The sequence below is a fragment of the Haemaphysalis longicornis genome, unplaced genomic scaffold (genome assembly GCF_048455015.1).
Source record: "Haemaphysalis longicornis isolate Haplotype H1 unplaced genomic scaffold, Haemaphysalis longicornis Haplotype H1 scaffold_5, whole genome shotgun sequence".
NCBI classification, from domain to species: Eukaryota; Metazoa; Arthropoda; class Arachnida; order Ixodida; family Ixodidae; genus Haemaphysalis; species Haemaphysalis longicornis.
In genome coordinates, this window is record NW_027526385.1 from 99,285,135 (window position 1) to 99,311,922 (window position 26,788).

At 49.8% G+C, this 26,788-nt stretch overlaps 2 protein-coding genes across 2 annotated transcripts; one reads left to right on the plus strand and one right to left on the minus strand.

The window, feature by feature from the left end:
- Positions 1 to 1,125: 1,125 nt before the first annotated feature.
- On the plus strand, positions 1,126 to 1,971 carry LOC144139830 (TNF receptor-associated factor 1-like). The gene has a single exon (XM_077672079.1). The coding sequence runs from the start codon at positions 1,126 to 1,128 to the stop codon at positions 1,969 to 1,971; it is 846 nt and encodes a 281-aa protein (XP_077528205.1).
- Positions 1,972 to 23,723: 21,752 nt separating this feature from the next.
- On the minus strand, positions 23,724 to 25,813 carry LOC144139831 (uncharacterized). Its single transcript, XM_077672080.1, has 3 exons — positions 25,795 to 25,813; positions 25,388 to 25,674; positions 23,724 to 23,948 (listed from the first exon to the last, which is right to left on the minus strand). The coding sequence occupies exons 1-3, from the start codon at positions 25,811 to 25,813 to the stop codon at positions 23,724 to 23,726; spliced, it is 531 nt and encodes a 176-aa protein (XP_077528206.1).
- Positions 25,814 to 26,788: the final 975 nt, after the last annotated feature.

A 26,788-nucleotide genomic window follows, 5' to 3' on the forward strand; every position in this document is an offset into this window, starting at 1 on the left:
AATCCTCATAACCGTCAGTGCTGTTAGTAGCCGAAACCGAGACTCCAGGCACGGAATGCGGGCCTCCAAATACAAGATGTTATTGGCCACGCACCTTGGGAGGCCGAGGCACAATCTCAGTGCACGATGCTCCAACATAATAAGCTTTCTGAGTTTGTAATCTGGTGAACCGGAAAAGAGGGCGCAGCCAAACTCTAAAATGGGACGCATGTACCCCCTGTAAATAAAAAGTGTCCCTTCTCATTCCAAAACTCATATTGCTGAGTCTCCGCGACAGTCCAAGTTCCCGTTCCCCTTTGGTCGCGATATGGTTTATATGAGGGCGCCAGTCTATTGTCTGATCATATATTACACCCAAATACTTCAACGACGCCACCTGAGGAATAGTCGCCTCTCGATACGTCCGGCAGAGGATAACCGGAGCAGATACCGGAAAAACAATAACAGCGCACTTATTGACGTTAATTTTCAAATTTATGTATGTTAACCACCTCTCGAAGAAAAACAAATATGCCGTAGCATTTGATAAAGAACATGAATGTCCTGGGAAGCAGAGAAAAAGGCCATGACGTCAGCGTAAACATAAGTACAGACTTCCTGATTTATTGGAATTGAGCTCATTAGTACATTAAATAGGATGGGGGAAAGCACCGAGCCTTGGGGGACGCCCCTTGCCTGATATAAAGTCGATGATTTAAAGCCATTTTTCGAACAAAAGAACTTGCGTCCAATTAAAAATTGTTGAATTCATGAAAGAATGTACTTGGGTACACCTTGCAAATTAGGATGATGATGATGATGATGCTCTTGAGGTGTTGCTCTCATACCCAGCCGAGCGCGTCTAGGTTAAAGTTTTATTTCTTCTTCTGCTTCGCCTCTCTAGGCGGTATATAATATGAACATAGAATCTAATGCATTTCGCGCTCTTACAGAACCTACGACAGCAGCCACTTCAGTCCTCACAAGGCATACCAGATGAGGATTTTTGCAAATAAGTACTTCCGATTCTCGCCGTTGGTCGTACCCGCGCACGTGACCCAGACTCGTAGCGTGGCATTCGCCCAGTGGAACGTGCACCCCTCGTACAAGAAGCTCCCGTATCGGCAACGGAGCTAAGAACTAGCAATGACATCTCGACGCAACCTGCGACCGAACCTCCCGCCACGAGTGAAACCTGAACAGAGAACCTCCATTGCAATACGAAAGGTCAGCGATGATGCGGTCGCGCAAGGTACCACCATCCCCCAGTCCTCAGGCGCCGATGCCAGAAGTATCAGCGGGCTCCGGCTCAAGCTCGATGACGTGTGTCGGGAGTTGAAGGTAATCAAGGACGCCTTGGCTGACCTCGCAGATATAGGAAACACGGTGAGCGCGCTCCAGGAGATGGTCAAGACCGAGATGAAGAGAGTGCGGGAGGAGTCCGCTGCAATCGCCCAACGCATCCTGCTGAAGGTCGACAAGATACACCATTATCTGACGTGCGAAAGCGGGCCCGCCAAGGACCAGCCCCGTTCGAGCAAGTTCGAGTGGCGTATGGAGAACTTTTCCAAACTCAAGGAGCAGATGCTCGGTGGCAAGGCCAAGTATTTCTACAGCGACAACTTCTACGTCGGCAGCCACGGCTACAAGATGCACCTGGGCGCCACTCTCGCCGAGAAGAACTCCAAGGGCAAGGTCTGCCTGATCGTCTACACGCACATCACCAGGAACCCCTACGACCGGATGCTGCAGTGGCCCTACAGGAGGCGCAGCAACTTCGTCGTCGTCGACCAAAAGACCAACCACCATCACAAGGTGGACGAGATGGTGCTGCAGGAGCTGGGTTGCAAGCAGGAGCACTGCTTCCAGAAGCCCAAGAGCGACCCCAACGAGGGCATTGGGTTCACGGCCCTGATATCCCTGGAAGACCTCGAGAAGGCATACCTCATGAAAGACTCCTTCCTCGTGCACTTCACCATCTGCGACGTGTGAGACAGGCCTGCGTTTCCAGGCAGGCGTACAGCGACGCAAAGGAGGTCATCCATCTGCCGTAGGAGGGACACCAACCCTATTATTCCTTTCAAGCTTAGAGTGAGAGAACTGAGAGGGGAGCAATGCTCCGCCCTTTCACGACTGTCAACGAGTTTAGAGTTGAAGCATCGTACCTGCTCAGTAGTTCAAGGTTGCGCAAGGGCTTGTGAATATCATTCGCAAGCCCTTAAGTTCAGCTTTGTTTTTTCTTTCTTTTTCATTGCTGTGCACTGTTCTGGCGGACCACTGTTTCAGAACTCTGCTTACGATTAAAAACCTGTTAATTCCCCCATATACTCGTGTCACGTTCCTCAGTTTATGATAGTAGATGACAGCCTCATTCCATTCCAAATCCATATAGAGGAATTAGAACTTTCCGCAATTCCATTACTTTTAATTCCACGGAATGCCAATTTTTTGTCCATTTCCACTCCTGAATCAGGAAAACCCACTTCTAGGCCGATTGGGCCAGGAAACCAAATTCCATTCCTTTATTTCCTCCGCGGAGAAACTACCTCCTGGTAGCTCTATCAAGTTACCTATGAATTCAAGCTAGAAGTGACGTTACCAGACGCGTTAAAGTTACACTGAAGTGATTGGTAAACATTGCGGGATTCCTAGCGCAAATTGTAGTTCGAAGTCCATGGGTCATGTTTCGACCACTCTGAGTGCATTTACGCGAATTTATTTAGTAAAAAAATCAAATCGAAAATGCTGTCCTCCTCTCTGCATCCTCGCCTATTTTCTGTAGCGTTCTTGCTTGACGTCAGGAGGAGATGAGCTGGCAATTGGCTGCGCTACTGCACGGCTCGCCGACCTTCCGACCGAGTCAGTCGGCCCAGCGTTTAGCCCGCCGGCCCCCGACGGGTCGTCCCAATGCGTTGGCTCAGTTGCAAATAAGCAACGACACGTTTGCGAATGGAAGAATGTGCGTTTTAAATGGAGAGCATTTCTTTAACTCACGATGTCACCCGGCGTTGGCGTGCCTCAGCGTCCGCAACAGCCGTTCCAGGTGCGCCCTCTCCCCCACTCCTCCTCGCCTGCTCTCCGCTGCTCCTCGCGTGTTCTCTGCGTGCTCGGATCGCGTTCAGCAACAGGTGGGGCGCGCATGCGTCGTAGTTTGGCGCGGGAGCAACAACAGTTGTGGCGTGATCGTGACGTAGTCGTGACGTGGTCGTGGCGCGGTCGTGCCGTGATGGGGCGGTTCTCGGCGTTCGCTCTCGCTGTCAATTTGTTTCGAACCAGATAAAATCGGGTATGTGCGCCCCCCGAAAATGCTCTGCATTTGACCGTGCCCCTCGCGAGGGGGATGTTTTTTTTAGTTTGCTAGTTTGTACACTGTATCAAGGGCCAAGTCCAGGTCGCTCCACACAAGCGCTGCGCAAGCGCACATGCGACGCTTCGCTGACCGGTACGCTAGTAGGAAAATCTAAGGCCACTTGAAGGCGGGGTCAATATAGGTACTAAACGAAGTCAGCGAAGTCAATATAGGTACTAAGGAAATAAAATCAACTGAAACGTTTACTGTACAGCACTTTTTTGCGCTAGGTGAACAAGCACAGCGGTCAGCAGCATGACCACACATCTGCGAATGCTTTTCCATCTAAGAAATGCGATTGCTAGACGTGAGATATTGTGTAAGTTTGGGGGACGCTTACTGCACGAGCGCTATACAACAGATAGTCACCTAAAGTACTTGAAATGCTAAAACTGAATAAAAGTGTAAGCTGGTTGAACACAATATACCTTATATATCCCATTTCCGCAGGGCTGGCTCGTTGCCGAGTGGTCTGAAGCGCTAGGAGTTTTGTTTTGCAAGTCGCAAGTTCGAATACACGAGGGTGCAGGCTTTTTTTTATAAGTTGATTTTTTGGCTTGCGGCCGATGTTTTCTAACCTGAGTTTACCATTTTTGGGCCGTAACGTTCACTGCTCCACGAGCGAGTTCGCAGAACGCGCGCAGACTGACACTGACGCGCTAGCCAGTTCTCGTTGGCGTGCTGGTGCCACAAGCACCGACTGCTTGCGGGCAGTGGGCACAGGCCAGAATGAGCATGCCTTTGGATTGGTGCGAACACGCTTTTTACGATACAGGCATGAGTGAGGCAAGCTCCGAATATGCGGGAAAAGCGCATGGCATCAAGCGTCTGCGGTGACGCGGAGGGCGTTCATCCACTTCGTAGGCCTCGGCTAGTGATTTCTACGATGCCAAGCCGTCCTGCGAGGCTTATCTTAGGCATATTACAGCCGACAACATGGCAGAAGCGCGGTACGACTATTACTGAGATATCAAGAATGCCCATCCAACGCTGCCGTCGAATGTCAAGCATGTTGTTTTACAAGACAAAAACCGAAACTTGTTTGAATGATAACCTTGGACATCGTCCAATCACGGTGCCACCTCCTCCCGACGTCACAGCGTTTAGTTAGTGCGGCCGCTGCAGACTGCGCATGGTAGTTTTAAGTGCAATGCACTTCTTAAGCGACCCTGAACCTGCGTCCACAGGTGATGTCCGCGCACGTGGAGATGGGCGCGCGCAGCCTGGCCGCTGACATGGCACATACCCACGTGTGGGATTGGCCAGGAATCTCCTCGTCTTCCTTGGCAACGGGGGGAGATGGGCGCGCGCTGCCTGGCCGCTGACATGGCACATACCCACGTGGGGGATTGGCCAAGAATCGGGCGTGAGAAGGGCTAATGCACCTGCTTAAAGGAGTACTGACACGAAATTTCAAAGCTGAGATCCGCTCTAGCAATCAAGTACAACGACAACACAAATAGGTGTCTGTGAATAAATGCATCTTTCTTTCTTTGTAGTTGTGTGTGTGTGTGTGTGTGTGTGTGATCTCTCTTTCGCGAACATTACCGAACCGCGCAAATTCAACTCGTGCATTCGCACTTTCACATTCTTCCCCTCGGGGAAATGCGGGGAATTTTTTCTTCGTTCGGGCTTTATAAAATAATTACCGACTTGTCAACCGGATAAACGATGAAACGTGTGCTAATTTGAGCCAGTCTACGCAGTGCAAGCAAAAACAGGAACTCGACAAATTCACTTCAGTGTCCCTGTAAAAATGTACTACATACACATATCGCTAAACTCGATGGAGGGTAGCAGCATGATGACATTTCGTGCAGGACAAACGCATTTATAATTCTCAAAGAGCTGGTATTCCCTATCTGTACTATTGTATTTGCAAGATAAGCATGTTGTAATGACTTAACCTTGCGCCACGCAAACATAATACTACGTTGCTGTCTGCATGTCTCGCATTGCACCACCTGTACGTATTACCTACGTATGTGCTTCGCGTATCATCACACCAGTGCCATTACACTGCTGTAGCTAACTTACATGCACGTCCTCCGTACCTTGCTCACATCTACATGCACTCGTAATCCTTGGGTTTGCAGAGGACTGAGTAGAATAGCTATCGGGCCAGCGCGAGGGACAGAAGGGTGCAGTCACAAAACAGAGTAGTTGGCCTTCACCGTACGAAAGTGGCATTGTCTTCAACCATTAACCTCATTACGCTTGTTGTTTGCTAGGCATTAACACCATGCATCTTTTCAATATCAGGTATTTAAGGGCGCTCACGTTACCAGGACATAAGTGGGCACATTTTAAATGCGGAGCATTTCTTAGGCTCGCCTGGTCCTCCGTCGTTGATGGCGGCGCCGTCCACACGCTCACTGCGCATGCGCAACTCTCCTCCTTACACCCACAGCTCCGCGATACTACACTATATAAAAAAAGAAATAGTCAGCGGCGCCCGGTTTCGATCCCACGACTCTCTGGCCGCAATGGGAGGTACGCGGTGCTCTTCTCACTACGCTACAAATCCGGGACAGGAGCAAGTGCTACGAACGCGCCTTATGTCCTTGACTCATTCAAACTACGTCAAGAAGCTACTGATACAACGAAGGCTCGCGAAGCTGAACGTAAACGGAAACGACGAACTGAAAACTTTAGAGGGGGATGCTGAATTTCCCGTGAGAAAGCTGTGGCGGGAAGCGCCACGCGCCTTGCAGCTCAACCAGCCCCGTCCGCAGCGCCTCTGATGCTGATTGTGGCAGGATGCCCCTAGGGATTGGCCAACCAAAGAATCCATCACGAGATAGGTATCTTCCCGTAGGGGAACCGCCGAAGAAGAAGAAGAAGAAGAAGAAGAAGAAGAAGAAGAAGAGAGAGAGAGAGAGAGAGAGAGAGAGAGAGAGAGAGAGAGAGAGAGAGAGAGAGAGAGAGAGAGAGAGAGAGAGAGAGAAGGCTTTTTATTGGAAAAGCAGAGAGGTTTGCCGGCATTTACAGACGCCTACATGCTTCTCTGCTGTGGGTTAAAGGATGGGGAAGGAAAGGACCAAGGAAGAGCTGGGCAGGAAAGAAAAGGAAAAAAAAAAACTGTCGTGTACTTGGCGCGGTAGCGGACTTTTGTTCTGAGCTTGGGCCACATAATTTACAATTTTGAAATTAGGCTAATTTCATCCAAATAAGAGAATAAACTTCGTAGAGCTTGGCGCTGCTTTGACGGATGAATCCATGGTTCTAAAATATCTCTGAGTGTAATTGGTCCTTGTTCTAGACGTTCCATGCTTTCGAGAAAGTGAGATCTCGGTTCCATGTAGGCCGCACATTCTAATAAAATGTGTTCAATTGTTTCGGCGCAACCACAATTGTCGCAGTGCGGATTTGGCGTCGCTCCAAGGCGAAATAGGTAGCTATTTGTGTAGGCACAGTTCAGGCGTAGACGATGGTACAACGTTTCCAGGTTACGAGGAAGCTGTGTCGGGAGTCTTGACTTTAATTCTGGGTCAATAGTGTGCAAAAAGCATCGAGTATTTTGCAAGTTGCTCCATAGACGGCTTCTTTCAGTCACCGCAAAGTGGTGAGCCATGGCAGAAGCTTCTGTTTTCGTGAAATACACCTTGCGGTATTTTCGGTAAAGAAGGCCCTTACGGGCCGCTTCGTCGGCTTTTTGGTTACCTTTGATGCCGCTGTGTCCAGGTATCCACTGCATTTTAATGTTGTGTCCAGCAGAGCAGGCCAGATGGTGAAGGTAGGATATATCACAGGCTGCGATTTGGTGGGGGGAAAATCTACTTCTCCTACATAGAATTTGCAGAGCTGCCTTGGAGTCCGTGAAGATACTCCATTGGTGCGGCTCATGGCGCAGGATGTAAACGATTGCCTCCTTCAGAGCGTAGAGCTCAGCCGCTGTCGAAGATGTTTGTCGCTCAAGACGAAATGAAAGCATTTCACCAGTTTGTGGTATGTATAGACCTGAAGAAGAGCTTTGCATGGTTGATGAACCATCGGTGAATATGAATGTTCTTGCTGAATGCGTTCTATACATGTAGTCTAAAACGATGTGGAGGATTTCTGACTGAGGCATAGTCTTCTTGGGGCCGATTCCTGGGATACCACATTCAATTTGTAGGGGAGCAAGGTTCCACGGAGGGAAATGCGGCGGAATTATTGGTGAGGGCTGGGTTGGAACATACAGTGGTATGCTCTGAATGGTCTGGGCGAATCCGGAGCTGTTGCACTTGGAGGGGACACGACTTAGGAAATGATTCCTTGCGTGTAGACGATGCTTCAAGTGCACTCGGAGGGTCTCCTGTTGTCTAATAACTTCGAAAGGCAAACAACGTGCCTCTGCCACGGTTCCAACGCTCGAAGATCCCTTCGGAAGTCCAAGACAGGTGCGTAGGTTGTTGTTTCTGGCTGCCTCAAGGCTTTTCTTGCTTGTCTCAGATATTTTATGCAGGATAGGGAGGCTGTAACGCAGAACTCCATCCACATAGCTCTTGTGCAGCATAACCATTGAATGGCAGTCACTGCCCCATCGTGGACCCGCAAGACATTTAAAGACCTGAGCGGCCGAAGAAATGCGGCTCCGTATCCGTTTGACTTCGGGTGACTAGGTCAAGTTGCGGTCTATTAAAACTCCTAGAAATTTTTTAACTCGTGCATACGAAAGTATGCGCCCGCCCAGTATCAATGGATAGCGATCCATATTTTTTCGTGTGAAAGCCATGGCCAAGCTCTTATCTGGAGAAAGTTGAAGGCCGCGGGCTGCGAGGTAGTTAGAAATGTTGTACAGGGCTCTCTGTAATAGCTGCTGTGTACATCGTCGGGAACGAGAAGCACACCACACACAGATATCATCTGCGTACAGCGTGATCTTAACTCCACGCGGAAGGATTCTTTTGAGTGAAATGAGGGTCAGGTTGAACAGCAACGGACTTAGTACGGCACCTTGTGGTACACCTTTTTCTACGGCGTAATGCGAAGTTGAGCATTCCGGAGTGGTCATGAAAAGGTGTAGATCATCAAGGTAGTCCGCTATCCATGCGTATAACTTGCCCCCAAAGCCATGATCTTCAAGAGCGGCAAGAATTGCTGTGTGCAGGACTGAATCAAACGCGGCCTTTATGTCCAGGAAAATTGCGGTTGGCGCGCACCCAGAACTAAGTGATTGTTCAAGTGAGGACACTAGAGCAATGATATTGTCTATTGTTGATCTGTTCTGACGAAAACCATTAATTTCCTGGGGATAAGCCTTTCTGTTCTCGAGAAACCATGTCATCCTGTTATGTATCATCTTTTCCATTAGCTTTCCGATACAGCTGAGCAAGGCGATAGGTCGGAACGATGCATAACTGGTTGGCGCTTTCCCAGGTTTTAAAAGCGGCACAATTTTTGCAAGCTTCCACTCGGCGGGAACTTTACCTTTTTGCCATGTTGAATTGTAGAATTCCAGTAGACGGAGTTTAGAGGGCCGAGATAGATGGGCTATGGCTTCGTAGCTGACGCCGTCATGGCCTGGTGTGGAGCTCTTGCTCGCATCAAAGATAGCCGAAGAAAGCTCTTCTATAGTGAATGGAAGATCAAGGGCTGGCTCCGACACTTTCGAGGTAATGGAGGAAGAGGCACGTACGAATCGTTGGGGAGGCATTGTTGATGATGAAATAAACTTACAATACTCTTCGGCCACTTCTTTCAAAGATGCGCGCTCGTGCAGGGAGAGGGCAATGAACGGGTGCAGCTGCTGGGTGCATTTTCGCATTCCATTCACAATTCGCCATATGCGTGTCAGAGGCTGTCTGACGTTCAGCGTAGCGCAGAAGCTCCTCCAACGTTGCTGGCGCAGCTTGTTCAGGTGCCGTCTGACATGCCTTTGCGCTCGCCGAGAAGCTCGCAGGTCCTCCATGGTTTTGGTACGCAACGCCTTCCTCTCCGCCCGCCTTCGTATGGCGCATAACCTCTGGTGCTCTGGATCCTTTTTTGGCATGTCCTGGCGATGGGTTACGCAGCGCGTGGTGTCCCGCAAACAAGATGCAATCGAGTCGGAACGATGCATAACTGCGAAGAGGAGGGCGTGTACATTGCTCTCAGCCGGTGCACCAATGTCAACAACCTTTACCTCACCAAAGCTGGCGGAGACTACCGATTCTAACACAGAGACAACATCGACAAGAACATGATGGACGAGTTTCGGCGCCTCGAGAACCACCGCCTACTCACCGTAACACAACAGCACTTGCGTGCCTTTGCCACCGGTGTGGACCCGGACGCGGAATTGGCGCTAGTAAAAAACTGATCACTCAACATAACGGCAACACAATGGAACCACACGGAGCCGCCACGATGCTTCGCATCCTCAGCAGGGTTCCCCACGGGAAGATGGTGTAATTTTTTTTTGCGCGTGTCTTTGAGGCGCATGCAGTGCGGTTAAAAATGAACGCCGCGTGCCGTTAGCGGACGGCTGCGGAGCAAACTTAAGCGCTCGTTTTTAAATGCAGAGCATTTCTTTAACTCACGATGTCACCCGTTCTAGTTGTCCGTAGTAGTCCGCACCTCTCCCCCTACACTATATAAAAAAATAATACTTACCGGCGCCTGGTTTCGATCCCACGAACCTGCGGGCGGAACGCAAGGTACATGGTGTTCTACCCACTGCGCCACAAAGCCGACACAGAATGGAGGGCTACGAACGCGCCTTATATCCTTGATTCATTCAAACTACGTCAAGAAGCTGCTGATACAACGCATTCACTACCTGTGGGCGGAACGCGAGGTACATGGTGCTCTTCCCACTGCGCCACAATAATCATACCCACCTGCTAATAAATGATGTCACGTGACCACGTAATTACGTCTCCTCATTTAATTACAATACAACAACCAACAGCAACAAGTGCAACAACATTAAAGGGGTCCTGAAATGCCTTCCGCCGATGCACGGATGTACATGTAACCAAATAAAGCAATGTATTAGCAATCTCCTCCTGCAAGAATTTTGTTAAAGCGATGAGTATTAGCTGAGAAATCGTAAATCAAAAACCGCGAATTATCGTCGCGCCGTATTTCCTCCTCCTTTCAACTGTTTCTTCGCTGTTGGCCTCCCCTCCCATGATGCTCCGCTCCTCAGCGGTGACGTACTTCCGCTATTGCGCTCCCACAGACTGCCGTCTGCTACGGGCCAGCTCTTTCGGCTTTTTCATCTCTGTAGACACCATGGACACAGGCTGGAAAAGCGAACGAATGACCTGGCCGCATGTGTGCGGCCTGGCCTTGCCCTTTCGCGGTGTACGTAGCTGCAGGGCTGCAGTTGGTATCGGCGGCGAACTCGCAGCCGCGTGGGGAGAATCGTGCGCTCGTTCCCTTTGGTGCACCGCGCACTGTTTATCCAAAAAGCGCGGTCTCAGATGTGGCCGCGCTGGTGCCGGGTGTTATTTTGCGGTGGTTGTAATTCCTACTACCGGCGGCATGTGAAAAAAGACATTTTCAACCGACACAGAACCCGTGCACAAAACGCGCCGGATCGGATCGCTTTATCAGCGGCGATGAACGTGAAGGCGAAGAGCAAACCAACGCTGCACTCGATCAGCGAGAACCCGTGTTCTGACAAGCTGCACCCATGTGTTGCATTCAACACTGACGGGAAAGCGTTTGTTTGCACTTGTTTGGATAGTCGTAAAATGTCCAAACACTCCGGCACTCCGCTAGCAGATCAGCCGGCGAGACATTTCGGAAAACATTTGACAGATGGCGCCGTATGCATTAGTGTGTCGCTACGCAAAACTGATGAGACGCTCTACTAAAACTCCCATCGCGGTGTCACGTAGCGGGACGCAAAAATTTAGCGTTTAGCGTATGCAAAGGCCACAAACGTTGTACTAAAACTCTATTAGCAGCAAAATAGCGTGCGTATGTGAAACCGCTTGCGTTTACAAAGCTGCACGCCGAGCGCGTACGTTTCAAACCTAGTGACATCGTTTAAATACACTGGCAAGCACAGTGTAACGCAGTCAGATATCAACCGTATGCTCAGGCGACAAGCAAGAGCTTGTTTTATGTGGGGCGGAGATTGCGCATAAAGGCCCGTTCGCACTTGCGACGAAATCGAGTGAGAGCGGCAGGAATTCCGTCGCTTTGTCGCGCGACGATCGTTTTTGTCGAATGGTCGGGACAAATTTTGGTTGCGCGACAGAATTCCCGTCGCTTTCGCTCGCTTTCGTCGCAAGCGGGAATGGAAAGTTCTGCCGCTGCCGTCTGCTACGCAGCTCGGAGGTAACCGCGCGATCTACTCGGGCCGGATGAACGCGCACACTCCCGCACGGCAGCGCCCCAAGCGGCAGACGGCCGCGTACATCGCTCCCGGCGCCCGCCTGGAGCCCGCCCTCGGCACACTAGCCAGTATATTTCAGGCACTATAATGGAGGAAAGATTTTTTGCTTCCGATGAACCTAGTTCTTTGCCCCTGTGTTTTTAAATACGTGAAGTGGTTAGCACGTCGTCCTCACGCAGCTCTGTATCGTCGTAGCATCGCTGATTGTCCGAACGAAGCTTGCAGCTAAGCCAATGCAGCGACCGAAGCTGTGTGTGTGTGTGTGCATCGCCTCCTGTGTGTTGTGGACGCGTTCGTTTCGCGATGAAATGCGACATTGTACTTCTGCGGGTGGATAGTGCTTCCCATGGTCTGGATTATCTTTCTCGAACGACGTACCACTCAACCTCGCATGGGGTATGTGCAGTGTGCCTGGCTAAAAGCCTTCTCGCTTGCGCGCCAGAGTTGTGACTTGCTGCTCGTCCCCGCAAACCGGGTGTGAGGTGAGTGCCGTATTTACGACGGGCAGGAGGAGGCAACTCATCGTCTGTCAATCGCGGTTCAGACTTGCAACGCATGTTGTGACGTTGCGTTCGTTTGAAACGCATCTCTGGATTGTTTTGAAGTTGAATAAAATGTACGCGTCAAACCCGGGCATTCGGCTCAGGGCGTTCTCTGCGATTGCACCAAAGAAGTGCCACGGGACTTTCTTTATGGTACGTACTCACGTAAGATAAAATCCACGTCGTGTTATGGCCGTGTTGCATTCAATACAAACGGTTAAGCGTTTGTTTACACTTGTTTCGTTTGTCGTAAAATGTCAAAGCACTCCGGCACTCCGCTGGCAGATCAGCCGGCGAGCCGACGCTGAGCAGACGACTCATCTCTTTGCCGGAAGTGCGTGAAAAAGCCGCCGAATAGCAGGATGTCTAGCTCATGACGAACATCTGGGAATCGATGATGTAGACATGTGAAGATGGCGGCGTCCAAAAACACGAAGGAAAGGGTGAGAAAAAAGCGACAAACTTTGCAACAAAAGTGTGAGCTTTCCGCTGCGCGTAAAAGAGTAATACTTGGCACAGGTGACGTTGGCGACCCAATCTAGCGATTGCGCTAGTTCATTTAGTGTGCTCAAAATGCCTTTCAGGGCCCCTTTAACGTAACGCAAACTACTTGACGTCGTGCGCCCCCGGAAATGCTCTGCATTTGATCGTGCCCCTCGCGAGGGGGATGTTTAGTTTCCTGCCGCAGCAAGAACCAGGCGGCCTCCTGCGCAGACATTTTTTGCGAGTACCACGCGCAGGAAATGTGAGGCGCATGCTCATGAGCGCGTACTCGTAAGGCGCGCGCTCACGTACGCAGTAAATGGCCGGAGTAACTATGACTTGGGATTTTTTATACCATCGTTTGTTTTGGACAGCCGCACACCAAGGGGGTCACGGGTGACCAGTTAGCCCCCCCCCCCCCTTTCTTCCCCGTACGGGTTTCCTAACAGCCCTATATGAAACAGTTCTCTAGAAAGGGAGAAGTTATTGCGAGCAAGTTCTATGCCAACTCTGCTGATTCCAAAACCAGCTTGGGTGTATACGTCCCACCTGAAGTTCATCCCCGCTAATCTAAAAATCCTGCCCATCCTATTCCAATTCAATTTTGGCAAAAGACGCGTAATTACATTCCCATTCCATTCCTCCAAGTGTTTCACCATTTCATTCTCATTTCATTACGTGATACGGAAAAGGTGGAATGAATTCGGAGTCACTCCGATCCCGGAGTGGTAACTCCGCCACACTGCATGTGCGTGCTTGCGTGTGTGTGCGCGTGTGAGTGCGTGTGCGTGCGTGCGTGCGTATGCGTGTTTGGGAGTGTTCTTGCTTAAAGGGGTCATGCAGACAAATCACAAGTTTGGTTCATTCGAAAGGTTGCCTCGTTAGAATCATACTGACACCACTTTTAACGCACACTTCGCCCAAATAAGCTATATTATTACGAGAAAAGGGAACGTTCGTGCGATCCACTAGCTCATTTTCCGCAACAGAACCTATGATGTCATATGTTGGCAGCTGTGAGATTGGCTGAGGTCGGCAAAGGGGAACGCAAATTAGGCAGGGCTAATAAGCTTGCCGAACGATCTGTTTACGCTCAAATGTGTATATTCGTTCGGCAGCACTAAGAATTGTGGGGTGAAAAATTAAAGTTACGAATGAACACGTAAACACCGAAGGAGTTCGTGTGGCACATTGCTGGCTGACACCGCTAACACAGCCGTCGGATGTGCTGGATTTGTCTAAAACAACACTGCCCAACTGACAAAAGTGGCGCGGTCGCTTACGTGACCATATTTTTCGCGTCATAACTTAAAAGTTTTAGGAAACGATGAGTATGAACCGTAATAAAATACGCCAGGCGTAGATGCCCAGCCAGAAGCGAAGTGCCAACACTGGATTGATGATCGTGATGATGATGATGATGATTAGCGGCTCTCCATTAGAATCGGCGCTTCATTTGTCGGCAACCGACTTGCCTATTTTCTTCCACTTACTTGCCTTTCTCCTAGCTAACCTAACAGTTTTGCTTCCTCCACCCTGTCACGTGAACCAATGGTGGAATTGTCTCAACCAGCTCAGACAGATGGACGCAGGAATGCTGCGTGTTTAACGCGACGCACATTCAATACACACTTAAGGGGTCCTGAAATACCTTCCGCCGATGCGTGGATGTACATGTAACCAAATAAAGCAATGTATTAGTAATCTCCTCCCGCAAGAATTTTGTTGAAGCGATGAGTATTAGCTGAGAAATCGTAAATCAAAAACCGCGCATTATCGTCGCGCCGCGTTTCCTCCTCCTTTCAACTTACTCTCCGCTGTTGACGCCGAGCGAGCCTTCCCTCCCATGATGCTGCGCTCCTCGGCGGTGACGTACTTCCGCTATCGCGCTGCTCATACCGCCGTCTGCTACGGGCAAGCTTTGTTGACACCTTGAATCCCTCACTCCGATCAAGGCTGGAAAAGCGAACGAAAAATCTGACCGCATTTGTGCAGCGGCCTGGCCTTGCCATTTCGCGGTGTGCGTTGCTGAAGGGCAGCACGTGACTTTTAATCGGCGGCGAACTCGCAGCCGCTCGGGGAGGACCGTGCGCTCGGTCCCTCATGCCCCTCATGCACCGCGCACTGTTTATCCAAAAAGCGCCCTATCAGGTGTGGCCCCGCTGGTGCCGGGTCTTATTTTGTGTTTTTAGACCCGTTGCCACCGGGTCTAAATCGGTGGTAACGGTATCTGGAGGAGAACGAGCTATACCCCAACACCATGCTCGGATTTCGGGCGGGACTGAGCACCCAGGACGCGATGCTCCTCCTAAGGCACGAAATCATAGACCGGACGACCAAGAGATCCGGAGACACAGCGGCCATCCTCGGCCTCGACTTATTAGGAGCGTTCGACAACGTACAGCACTCGGCAATACTGCGGCAGATGTCGCGCCTGAACATGGGCGAGCGATCCTTCCAATACGTCAAGGATTTCCTCACGGAGCGAACCGCGACCATCGTGGCGGGAGACGTGGAGTTACCAACGAAGACGCTCGGCAGCAAGGGCACGCCGCAGGGAGCGGTGATCTCGCCGACGCTGTTCAACCTCGTTATGATCGGGGTGGCCGAACGCCTCGGCTCCCTCCCAAGGGTACGACACACCATATACGCCGATGACGTCACCATCTGGACCACGGGCGGCAGCGACGGCGAGATAGAAGAATCGCTCCAGCAGGCCGTCGAAGCGGTCGAAGAACAACTTCAAGGAACAGGCCTCCAATGCTCCCCGGCCAAGTCGGAGCTGCTGCTGCTGCGGCCGCCTCGAAGTAACAAGACCGACAACGACGAGCCGAACATCAACGTGCGCACGAGCGACGGTATCACCATTCCCAAGGTCGACACCCTGCGCGTCTTGGGACTGCACATCGAGAGCATACGCCGTAACGGTTACACGATACAACAGCTCCAAACCAAGGTACACAGGGCGATGGGGCTCATCAAGAAGATATCCACCAAGTACGCCGGCATGCGCGAGCGCAACACACTCAAACTGACACAATCCTTCGCCGTCAGTCACCTGGCCTACGTCGCCGCCTTCCACACCTGGAACGCCGCCGAGCGTAACAAGCTGAACGCTCTCATACGCAAGGCACACAAGGTCGCGCTAGGTCTATACACGCACACTAACACGGAAAGGATGTTAGAGCTAGGAATACATAACACTATAGAAGAGATCGCAGAAGCGCAGCAAACAGCGCAGACGGCTCGCCTCGAGCAAACGCGCACGGGCAGGGCGATCCTAGAACGATTAGGACACAGGCCGCGGCTGCAGGAGGGTAGGGACCGGCTGCCGCTTCCGCGGGTCCTGCTCGAGAAACTGCAGGTCCCACCGCTCCCGCAGCACATGGACCCACAAGAGAACAAGGAACGACGGCTGGCCAGAGCCCGAGCGCTCACCGGCACGTACTCCAACGACACCGGCGCCGTGTACGTGGACGTGGCCCGATACCCGGGCCGACGTACGTGGCCGCAGCAGTCAGAGCAACGACGGGCGAGCTCGTCACGGCCGGCAGCGTGCGGGCCAGGTCGGCGGAGCAGGCGGAGGAGTTGGCCATCGCGCTGGCCCTCTCGATCCCGGAATGCACGACAGTACTGAGCGACTCCCGAGCGGCAGTCACCAACTTTGCAAGAAATCAAGTGTGCGCGAGTGCGGTGAGGGCGTGCGGGGCCCCAGACCCAATGCGCGCACCGATAACGTTACGGTGGTTCCCGGCCCACATGGGCGCAGTGGGACCCGAGCCCAACCGGAACGAGGACGCGGACAGGGCGGCGAAAGCGCTGACAGGACGCCCAGCCGACCCGCGACCCGCTGTGCCTCGAACGACCGAAACCGGCAACGACGGAATCGACGACGACGACGGCGAGGACGTCGACGGCGACGATACGGAGGCGGAGGAGCCCGCCCCGGTGACCACGTACGGAGGGGTCCTGGAGTGGTACCGGGAGCGTCGCAGACGCTACCCGGGGCCGCACCCCGGCCTCACCAGGCAGGAGGCGGTGCTCCTCCGCCAACTGCAAGTGAGAGCAACGTGGACTCCCGTGTGGGCCGTACACGCGAGCCCGGAGCTCTACGAAACCGATGTGTGTGCGGTGTGCGGGGCCGCGAGGGCCACCCTAGCCCACATGATGTGGAACTGCGACGTGAACCCTGACTCATCCGAGGCGCTCCCGCCTCACCTCGCACGTGCGGTGGGCGAAAGAGATCTGGACTCACAACGGGCCGCCGCGCAGTTTGCGCTGAGGGCGGTCCAACGCCAGCAAGCGCGGGTAGTTGCCCCCTCCTAAGAGGGGGATAGCTCCTGCAGCCGAAAAGCAGGCAAATAAAGATGTTACACCCCCCCCCCGCCCACCTCCCCTTCGCGTGAGAATCCCCGCTATAAGCGTAATCAATACGATGGAAAACGCCAATGGAACCCCCCCCCCCTGAGATAAGTTGCATCACACCAGCGTTCCCGCGAGGGGAGGTGGGCGTAATTTTTTTTCCTTTTTTCGGGAGTTTTGATGCATCCCCTCTCAGGGGGTGCCCTTGACACATGACACCCCCCATCTCCCTCTCATCCCTGTTTTAAATCCTCATCCCTCCCACCCTCCTTTTTTTCTCCCCCCGCTGTTCTAAATTCTCATCCATATGATTACTCCGCCTGCGTATCCATTCCTTCCGTGCTTTTCCTCCGCCACCATTCCAGTCGCCTCTTCGTCACCTCTATGGCCTTGAAGTTGTGGTTACCTCTCCCCAAACCCCAAATCCTACGCCAACGTCATTTCCCCCTCCCCCGTGGTAATCGCATCTCTGCGCAGCCCCTGACAATATGGTCTATGGTTTCCCGATCACTGCGGCAGCATTCACATGTTTCATCCTGCTGCCTGTAGATACCCGTGTATTGCCGGGTGTTCAGGCATCCGGCCCGTGCTTTGAAGAGAATGCACTGCCTCTTGTATTGCCATAGAAGCCTTCCTTCCTTATTTCTAGTTTTTCTGTCCTATAAGTCTCCAGGTTTTTTTTCGCTTCCATTCTTGGCGCCTGCTTTGTCATCTCTACTGCCTTTACCTGCTCTTTAACTGTTGTGTAAACGCCACTTTCCCCTACCGACTTTCCGCACCGCTTGCTCAGCTGTCTGGTCCTCCGCCTCCACCGCGTGTCCACGCTCGTCATGTACAGGTACTTAAACGCCCTAGTTGCCATTTTTGGTCCTCCATGTCACCAAGTCGCTCCTTAAACTTTATCTTGCTCTGCGCCTCCCTCGTATCGAAAGACGACCAGCCCATATCCCCCTGTACGGCTTCTTTTGTAGTTTTGCTGTTGGCCCCTAGGGCCAATCTGCCTACCGCCCTCTGATTTACCTCCAGGCCCACTTGGGTCTTCGGTTTCATGCACAGAACCGAATTTCCGAAAGTTAATCCTGGTACCATGACCCCTCTCCAGACTCCCCTTACCACCTCGTATTTGTTGTATCACCAGAGGGCTCCAGGCTTCATTATAGTCACGTTCCGTCTTCCTTTCTTCTTAAGGTGAGCCTCATGCGCGTGCGTGTAATCTTCGCTGTCGTTAATCCATACCCCTAAATATTTATCCGCCACCAACAGTATGTCATCTGCATACCTTAGTCCTGAACCCGTTCGCGTGAATGACAATCCTGGCCGCCCAGACGCACGCCACGTGATTCGTGGTGATTCTCTGACGTCACATCCGACGCGTTTTGGATTGTTGCATTTGTTGTCATGGCTACAGTCAGCCTTGGGTAATGCAAATGGCGGCGCCCATTGACGCGACGCGGCGTGCTTGCTCCACTCGCGGCTAGATTTACGCGAATAGGGCGCGAAAAAGAAGCACTTTGCGCCGCACCGTTGCTCTCTCAAGTGTCCTTGCATCTTCACCGTGTTGTTATGGTGGTACTTTGTGTTTTCGGTGCTACACACGCCACGGAAATCGCTTTCATCGCTACGCCGAGGCGTCGTCCAGCCCCCTCTAAATGCTTCTTAGTCTTCCGTTCCCGTGTTTACGCCCACGCTACGGAAATAGCTCTTGTTGCAACGGCGAAGCGTTTACGCCACCGCACTCAATCCGCTACGCAGTCTTCCGTCTTCATCGGCGCGAATGCCGAGGCCCAGGCGCACGAACAGGTTGGTATCAAACTACTTACATGTCATAGTATATTGGGCGAGCGAGAGAAAGGAAACTATATACTTCTCAATTATGGGTAGTGCTTTTTGGTTTTAGCTGCTGCGTGTTAGCTGTATCGAGCAAGATGGAATTGCAGCGAAGGGACTACGTGACGTAGGCATTCACGAAGAAATTTTTCGCTGCCAGAAGTCACATTTATGTAGCCGAATGATATACGCAAACGAGTCTTACACACACGCTTAATTTAGCAAAGCGCCTTCACTAGACTGTCTGGCAGGTGCGACGTAGGCGCAGTGTGTCATGTGGCTTCTGAACTTCTCTGCTGCAGCACGGGAAGTTGTGCTAGAAGTGGTAGAAAAAGTGCTCAAACAAGTACGCATCTATTGCTTCTTCTTCCACCAAACAAAAGTAAACTTTCTGTCAATTTTCGTTTTTTTTTTTCTTTTGATGAGCGGTATCTCGCACTTTTTCTTTCAATGTACTTGCCACCCTTGCTTCCTTTTCCTCCAAACAGAGTTTGAGCTAAGAACAAAATTTAGTTCAATGTGAACAAGCCAGACAAGTGGTTGAAAAAGAAATTTTTATTTGAACGATCCTGACTTTAAAGAAAATGTCACCAGTTGGGAAAATTCCACGTAGAATACATGCCAATAACAACTCAATTCTATAGGGTACGAAAAAATTCAAATAGGGAAAATGTTCACAGTTCTTATTACAGTACTATGTCGGCTAGTTAGTATGAACTGAATGCGCTGAAAACAGCACAAGTACGGGACAAAAAAAATACGGGACTGCGACGGGCAGTGTTTGTCTTTCGCTATCCTGTCCTCGTGCTGTTTTTAGTATGTAATGTTCATGGTGCTGAAAGGGCACAGTCATGAATACAGTATGTTACCCCTCGCAAAGCACAATTATGCAACATGAGAATTCATCAGTGCTGACAGAGAGCATGCAGGAAGAGATATGATTAAGCAACTGTTGAAATCTAGCGTTGCATACTCAATGTAGCAGAAAATTAGTGATATCAGCATTTTTCTGTGTATTCAATGTCTTGCAGCTTTTACACAAAAGATCTTGCAACCGGGGCAGAACAAGCACAACCAGGAAAAGGCATGATTGGGGTGTCGGATCTCTTCATGACGTGTTTGGTCAATGAGCGACTATATTCCAAGACCCTTGCCATTGGTCGCCAAGGCGCCTTACTGCCTGGGCCTTACCTCCTATACGTGTGCAAGTGGCTTCAGGTTACTACTGTGTCATCCCGTTCCAGCTTAAGTCCGGATTGTGGCGCCCTACTGGTTCCTTACTCTTGTTTGGAGCACTTCCCCGCTGACACCTGGCCCTGATGTTCATGCCTGATGTTCCTGAGTGGCTCCCGCCAGCTCGTGGCTGCCTACATCATGCAGTATCCTGCTGAGGCTTGGTATCGTCACCCTTGACGATTGCCGTGAACGATCACACCATACACGTGAGCAAGCAATGCGATTGGTGCCTCTGGTCCCAGCTGGCTCCATAGACCACAATGACAGGCCTCACTTCATGAGCATTCTCCCATTCACCGATAGTGCCTTTATTGCGTCATTGTCTAACATACCTTCCTGTGTTGGGAAATGCAAAAAAAAAGTTATGCAAAGATATACGGATGACGGTATCATAGTCAAGACTGCACCAGAGCCTTTGGTCAAAGGTTACATGGGTGAAAAAACCGTGACTGCAGCTAAAATCATGTATAGCTGCGCATAGTCTATTGGTACATATTTCATAGTCGACTGCACACTGCAAGAAATATACTAAACTAACACTATAAGAATACAAAGTGAGAAACTTTTATTGCAAAATTATTAGCGCAGACTAAGCTAGATAAGAAAGAAAAAGAGTAAACAAGGAAATGCACTGTATTATGCATGTCAAATGATAGTATTGTTGCCGATGCAATTCCACATTTAGTGAAACTGCATCCTTTTTACTTTTGTACAAAGCATCTAACGTTTTGACATTTCATGCACATCATAGTTGTGCCATTGACATTAGGCAAGCTGTTTTTCCTAATTAGTGGGTTTTAGCACCAGCTACATTGTCACGAATACTTTGGCTAAGCGAATGGCTACGCTTAGCCTTTTTTGCTGCTGTGGTCCTTGGCCGACCAGCAGGAACCCTGGCCGACCCCCTGTGGAGACCAGGTCGGCGCCTTGCCAGGCTTGTCGGCTGTACTTTGATTTTTCTTCCCCGTCGTCTGTCTGGTTTGGCCAGTGTTTTAAGTCCCATCAGAAAGCGATGAGCTGCCCCTGAGTTACTGACAGTGCTGAGGCTTGCTTCAACACTGTCTAGCAAGGTAGCATAGGCAGTACTGGGAAAGGCTTGTCCTCCAAGTCCAAGGATGCGTTGCATGTGGGACCCGATGGCCTTGTACTTCTCGTCAAGATCCTGCAAAAGTTTTTTTTTTCATTATCAGTAAAGACAAAAAACTATACTTGGGTGACTCACTCAGCTCCATCCGAACGCAAGCCTAAAAAACACAACAAAACTTGAAAGCCTTCAAATTTTTCTCTACAGTGATCACATTTGGGCAGGAGTGACGCTATAGAGGCCAGCGCTAAAAACATGCTTATCAGTGAATTAAATGCACATTAGCATTGAAATGACTCAATGGAACAAAACTAGAGGCTCCAATACAATCGCCGAGTAATGTTTCTTGGCAGTGGCTTAGCTGGGCAGCTGCCAATCACACAGACAAGATTCAGTGATGTCGTAGAGGTATTGCTGGGAAGTCACTACAGGTTCATATGTTTTCCTTAATATCTTAAAGGCTAACTGCACTCAAATTTAGACATTTTGAAAATGCTATGTCTGTGTTGTCTGTCTAAAATGACTGCAAGATGCAAAATACGAAAGCCAAAATACGCGTATGCGCAGTGCAAACACACATAAAAAAGTTTGCGATTTTGAAAACAAAATTGAGAAGAGCGCGACTTTTATGGCCAGGCTAAAGTGACTTTGCAGCCGGCGAGCAGGCTGGCCAGAGCAAACTTGCGCACAATGCTTCGCGCTCACATCAGCTGTAGAAAAAACGCGCTCAGTGGAGCTCATTCAGTTTTCCTAGCTGGCCGGAGGAACAAGCACTCGGCCACCCACAATGTGACTTCCGTTTCACGGCTGTTTGCGCGATCTGTTGGCAGGTGCAGTGTCATGTTGGGCGGAGCTATTGTAAATGCTTCTATTAACAGGGCATTCAACAGGGCTGCCAGCCCAGTTGGTTTGATGTATGTACTGCATGTTAAGGACTTAGGTAAAATTTGAGGGCAGTTGGTTTTGAACTATTTGTTCAAAGGCCATTATGTGTTCTCTTGCCACTAACGTATGGGTTAAAGTCTACTAACAGCATGTTTTGTGTAATCAGGGAATCACTGCCCATCATAGTCATGCCATTGTGATTTCAAGAGGGATAGTGCAAAAAAATTTTAATGCGTATATTCTTACTGTGGCAGTGTAAAGCAAAAAATGAACTTGATAATGTTGTTCATGATGGTATTTAGTCCCTTCCATGCTCACTGATGCTGAAATAATTTCCAGGCTGCTCTTAAGCTTAAAGGTATGTAGGAGGTAAGGACTGGCAAGAGAGACCAAACCAATAGGGTTTAGGGCACAAATGAGGCACTTTGCTCTTGCTGCTGGAACGTACCTCTGAATTGGGAGCTGGCTGTAGAGCGAGGATTTGGGTGCTGCTTCCTGCTAACTCTTCCTGTGTCCCACTGCAGGTTGGTGCTTCCTGGCTACCGATGTGGCCTTGTGGGCCCTGCAATGCTCCCAGTGGTTCACTGACGGCTTCGTCATCATGGGCCTTGTTGGGGAGCACTGGCAGAAGTGGCTGGAAAAACTCCGGTGGGGGGCACCTGTTCCCAAGTGCCAGGTAGCCCAGCTGCAGCCGGTCTTCAAGTGTTAGCTTTGGACTGTTGGGGAAGATGCCACCAAAGGTATCTTGTACAAGAGCCTGGTGTTTGCAGAAGGCTCCCTGGCTGCCAGCCCAACAGCTGCAGGTGCCAAGGTCAGCCTGCACTGTGTACAGGGTCTCCTTGACAGAGGAGCTGGGCACACTGTAGGTGTTCTCCTCGAGCTGGGCGATGTCTCGAGCGCTCACACTGCCAAGTTTTTCCATGAGGTGCTCATAGCAGAGCCTGTGAGACTCCTCCCGGTCGTTGGCATGGCGGAGGAGCCTTTTTTCAAAATATTCCTCCCATTCAAGTGCAATGTACTCCGTCAACGCGACGGCGTTGTATGCCTTTGTGCGGCAGAGAACAATATCTTTTAGTATCCGCATGGAAGATTCCGAATAATTGTTTGTGTTGTGGCCTCGAGTCATCAGCCCAGCTCGGTACATAACAACCCACTCCTCCTGGCAGCCAAGAAACTTTTCCACCCGATTGATGTAATCCTGGTGAGGAAGGGTGGAGAGGTTTTCGATTGCAGCTTCCAGCTGCTCCTGATCCACAGCATAAAGGATCTGAAATGTGAATGTGAAGAGCGCATTGAGTGCCTCAGGCTAAATAAGGCTAGATCGTGCAGGAAACCTGACATACTGCAGCATATCAATTGTTTCCACGCCAGACTTCCCTGCTTCCCCAAGCACGTTCCAAGAATGTTTGGCACGTCATTGAAAAACTAAGTAATTTCAAATTTGTCGTCTTAAAGCAATTTCTCCCCTAACGTAAGCATAATTTCAGATTTAACGCATCATAGGGAGTTATGGAGTCCCAAACTTTTTATAAAAGAACAAGCTTGCTTGGTGTTCTTGGTTTGTCCTCTAGAGAAAACTACCACAGCTCCAGTTGTAAGAACCTTTACATTGCCCTTTCTTTTTTTCCCAGGTGATTAAGTGTAATGTATGATAGGAATGTTTTAACTAGTAGTGCTTTTTAAATGGCGAACCTGCTTTACCTTTTTAAATGCTGCCATCAGTTGGCGTCGCATGTCCTTCTCCACGTTGTTAGCTGCGGACATTAACCACCGCCACTCCGCTTGCAGGACATGAAAATGGCACAGAAGCTGCTGCGCAGATGGCCACACCTCGCTTAGAGCCTTCTTCTCTGCCGATGAGTTGTCCGTCATAAAAGCAGCAGGAGCCTGTGGTAACAAACACCCACCAATGTGTCCTTGTATATTTCTTTTTAGTGGCATGCAAGTATTGCGTAAGTGGAGATACAAATTGGTCCACATAATGTGTTGCAATTCCTGCTTTGCTATTTCCTATATGGATTAGCATACTTCAAACAAAGTTCTGCTTGGTTATTGTTTCATGTGCACCCAGAAATGGGGCACAGCGACATCTACCACAAATTATTTGTGCCACTACGAATTCTCATGTAGCTTCAACGTTGTACATACTGAAATTGCACTTTTTTAATTCTTCTTTATGTGTGCATATTATATGTTTACATAAAATATAAATGTAGCATCAAAAGACCCCATGTTGGAAAAAACCATGTTTTCCAATGTTTGAGCTAATGGACCACCTTCCATGGTAGTAACATACAATAACCTAGGGGGAAGCATGCTTGCAAAGGTGCAGAAAGGCATGCCACAGTGCACCCGAATTAGACAAACAGAATTCAGGGATGGGCTAAGAAAAGAGGTATAGAGAATCACAATATCCATGTGCACACACTTCTGTGATATACTGCATGTCAAATGTTGTTGAAGAAAAAAAAAGCATAGGACTCGTGAAAGCACCTGGCTCACGTAAAATTTACAGAAACAGCTCGTGTGGTCCTGAAAAGTGCCCACATCAATCCTGTTTCTTGCGATAATAAATAGTATAAATATTCAGCTACTGTTTTCATAATGAGTAATTATTTATTGTAATAAATTATTCCATACTTTTATTATTATTATTATTATTTAGTATTACCCTAACTCAATGGCCAGCTCTTCCCATTCCAAGCGAGCAATCGACGAACAGCCAAGCGAGTCACAGAAGAACCAATGGGCCAAAAGCCTTGTGAAGTAACAATGCTGCACAAACGCAGGAGAGCCCTCGTCTGATCAGAAGCAGCAAAACTCAATGTTCTGACCACGGCCTCATACTGAGCCTAACCAGACTGGAGCAGGCACTCCTCACGCCCAGCAGAAACATGTGACAGGCCCAGGTTACTGCCTTCTTTTGCCTGAATAAAGGCTTCTTTCACGCAATTTATGTAAGCTACTGTTCAAAGACATTTCTTCGAAAATCAGTGCTAGGCTCCTCTTTACCAAACCTATTCATGCTTGGTTTAACCAGCTGTGTTGGCAAAACTGTGCTGGTCATGTGCCTGCCTAGCTACACTGCAGCACAGCAGTGACGTCAAAATTTGGGTAGAGTGCCTTTTCTGCCATGCAGCTTGCCTCATATATCCAGTGACCAGGGTAATCAGAAAGTTTCCATACTTTTCCATGAGGATCTTGATGGGCGCCTTGACTTCAAAATAAGCAATAACTGAAAATGTCTGAGTTAGGTATAAATGTTTCCGATAGTTCTGTCAAGTTCCTCAGCTAGTAGCCGCAAATTATGCCTTGAAAAACTGTACCTGGTTGTTACCGAAGCATGTTGGATAACAGTGGCTCAGCAGGTGGAATGCCAGTGCGTAGCCCTCCTTCGTCTGGCTGCTGTGTATTAGCACAGCTATGGGTACAGCTCCGCCCTTTGTAGCTGCCAAGAGGACAGTGACGGTGCTGCTGGTGGTGTCGCAGGATGCAGTGGAGTCTACAAAAATAGTTTCCTGCGCTGACTCCAAGCACTGTGCACGCTGCATGATGGGCGTAGCCACAAGTACCGCCCAAGAATCGTCCCTCGTAGCCGTGCAGATGACTGTGCCTGCGCAGTCACAGAAACATTTCCCAGAGCATCGGACCACAGGGCTATTTTCTTCCACAGAACAACATTAGTTCAATCAATCATATTTTCAGATACAACACGAAGTGACAAACAGGGCACCCATGATCATTCCAGACATCTAGTGTCAAAAAATAAAGATAATGAAATAGCTCCTAAATGTACTTCTATTTTGTTTAGTGCACAAATAGGACAGTGCACTGTTCAAGGCCGCGATAGAACAAATGTGTCAACCGTAGAGGTTGGGTACGCCAAGAACACGGCATGCTACTGTAGGTGGGGCCAGTCACCATGGCTAGTGGTGAAAAACTGACAGCTACAGAAACTCGCCCAATTTGGCTTTATCAGATGACAATGATGACTAAAGGCTCCTCTTCATATAAAGCTTGCGGTTGAAAAAACAACCTTCTCTGTTCTATTCAGCAGTAATTTGTTTCTCTTAACAAAATTTACCATGTTTTTTTAGCTTTTTTAATTATCTTGTATTTATAATATATAATGTTGTTCTTGCTTTTGTGAAGCCTGCCAGTCAAGGTCACAGCAAATGTCCGGGCTGCTGTATGCATTAATGGAGAATGTCGCTACCGCAAATAATGCACATGCGATGAAAGCATGAAAGAGAGATTCACATACATATACTCGGGTTCGGCTTCGTGGCCTTACCTAGCTCCCTGTGTTTGTGTAGCAACAACTGCGCACACTGCATAGACTGACCGGCTAGACTGATAGGCCTGTCTGGATAGACTGCTATTAATGCTGACCGTCACACTTGGTGGGATTAACAACAGCATATCTGACACCATGCTTAATGTTCAGCTGTGACCTCGAAGTGTTTCTAAATAAAACAAACAAAAAACCCCAAGAATAACTGTGTTGTGCCCCTCCCATCGCTCGACCACCACCACTCGTAGTCCCATTAGTCAAGCGACTTTCTTTTTTTCCCCCAAATACTGCTAGATCTCATTTTTGAAATTTAACAGTGGCTCACCATTAGCTGCATACTGCGACATCTGTTCGTGGAGCTTTGGCAGAGGGTTCTTATGCACGCCATACTTCTCGCTTCGCCATTCCTCGTGCCAGCGGTAGACGGCCCTTT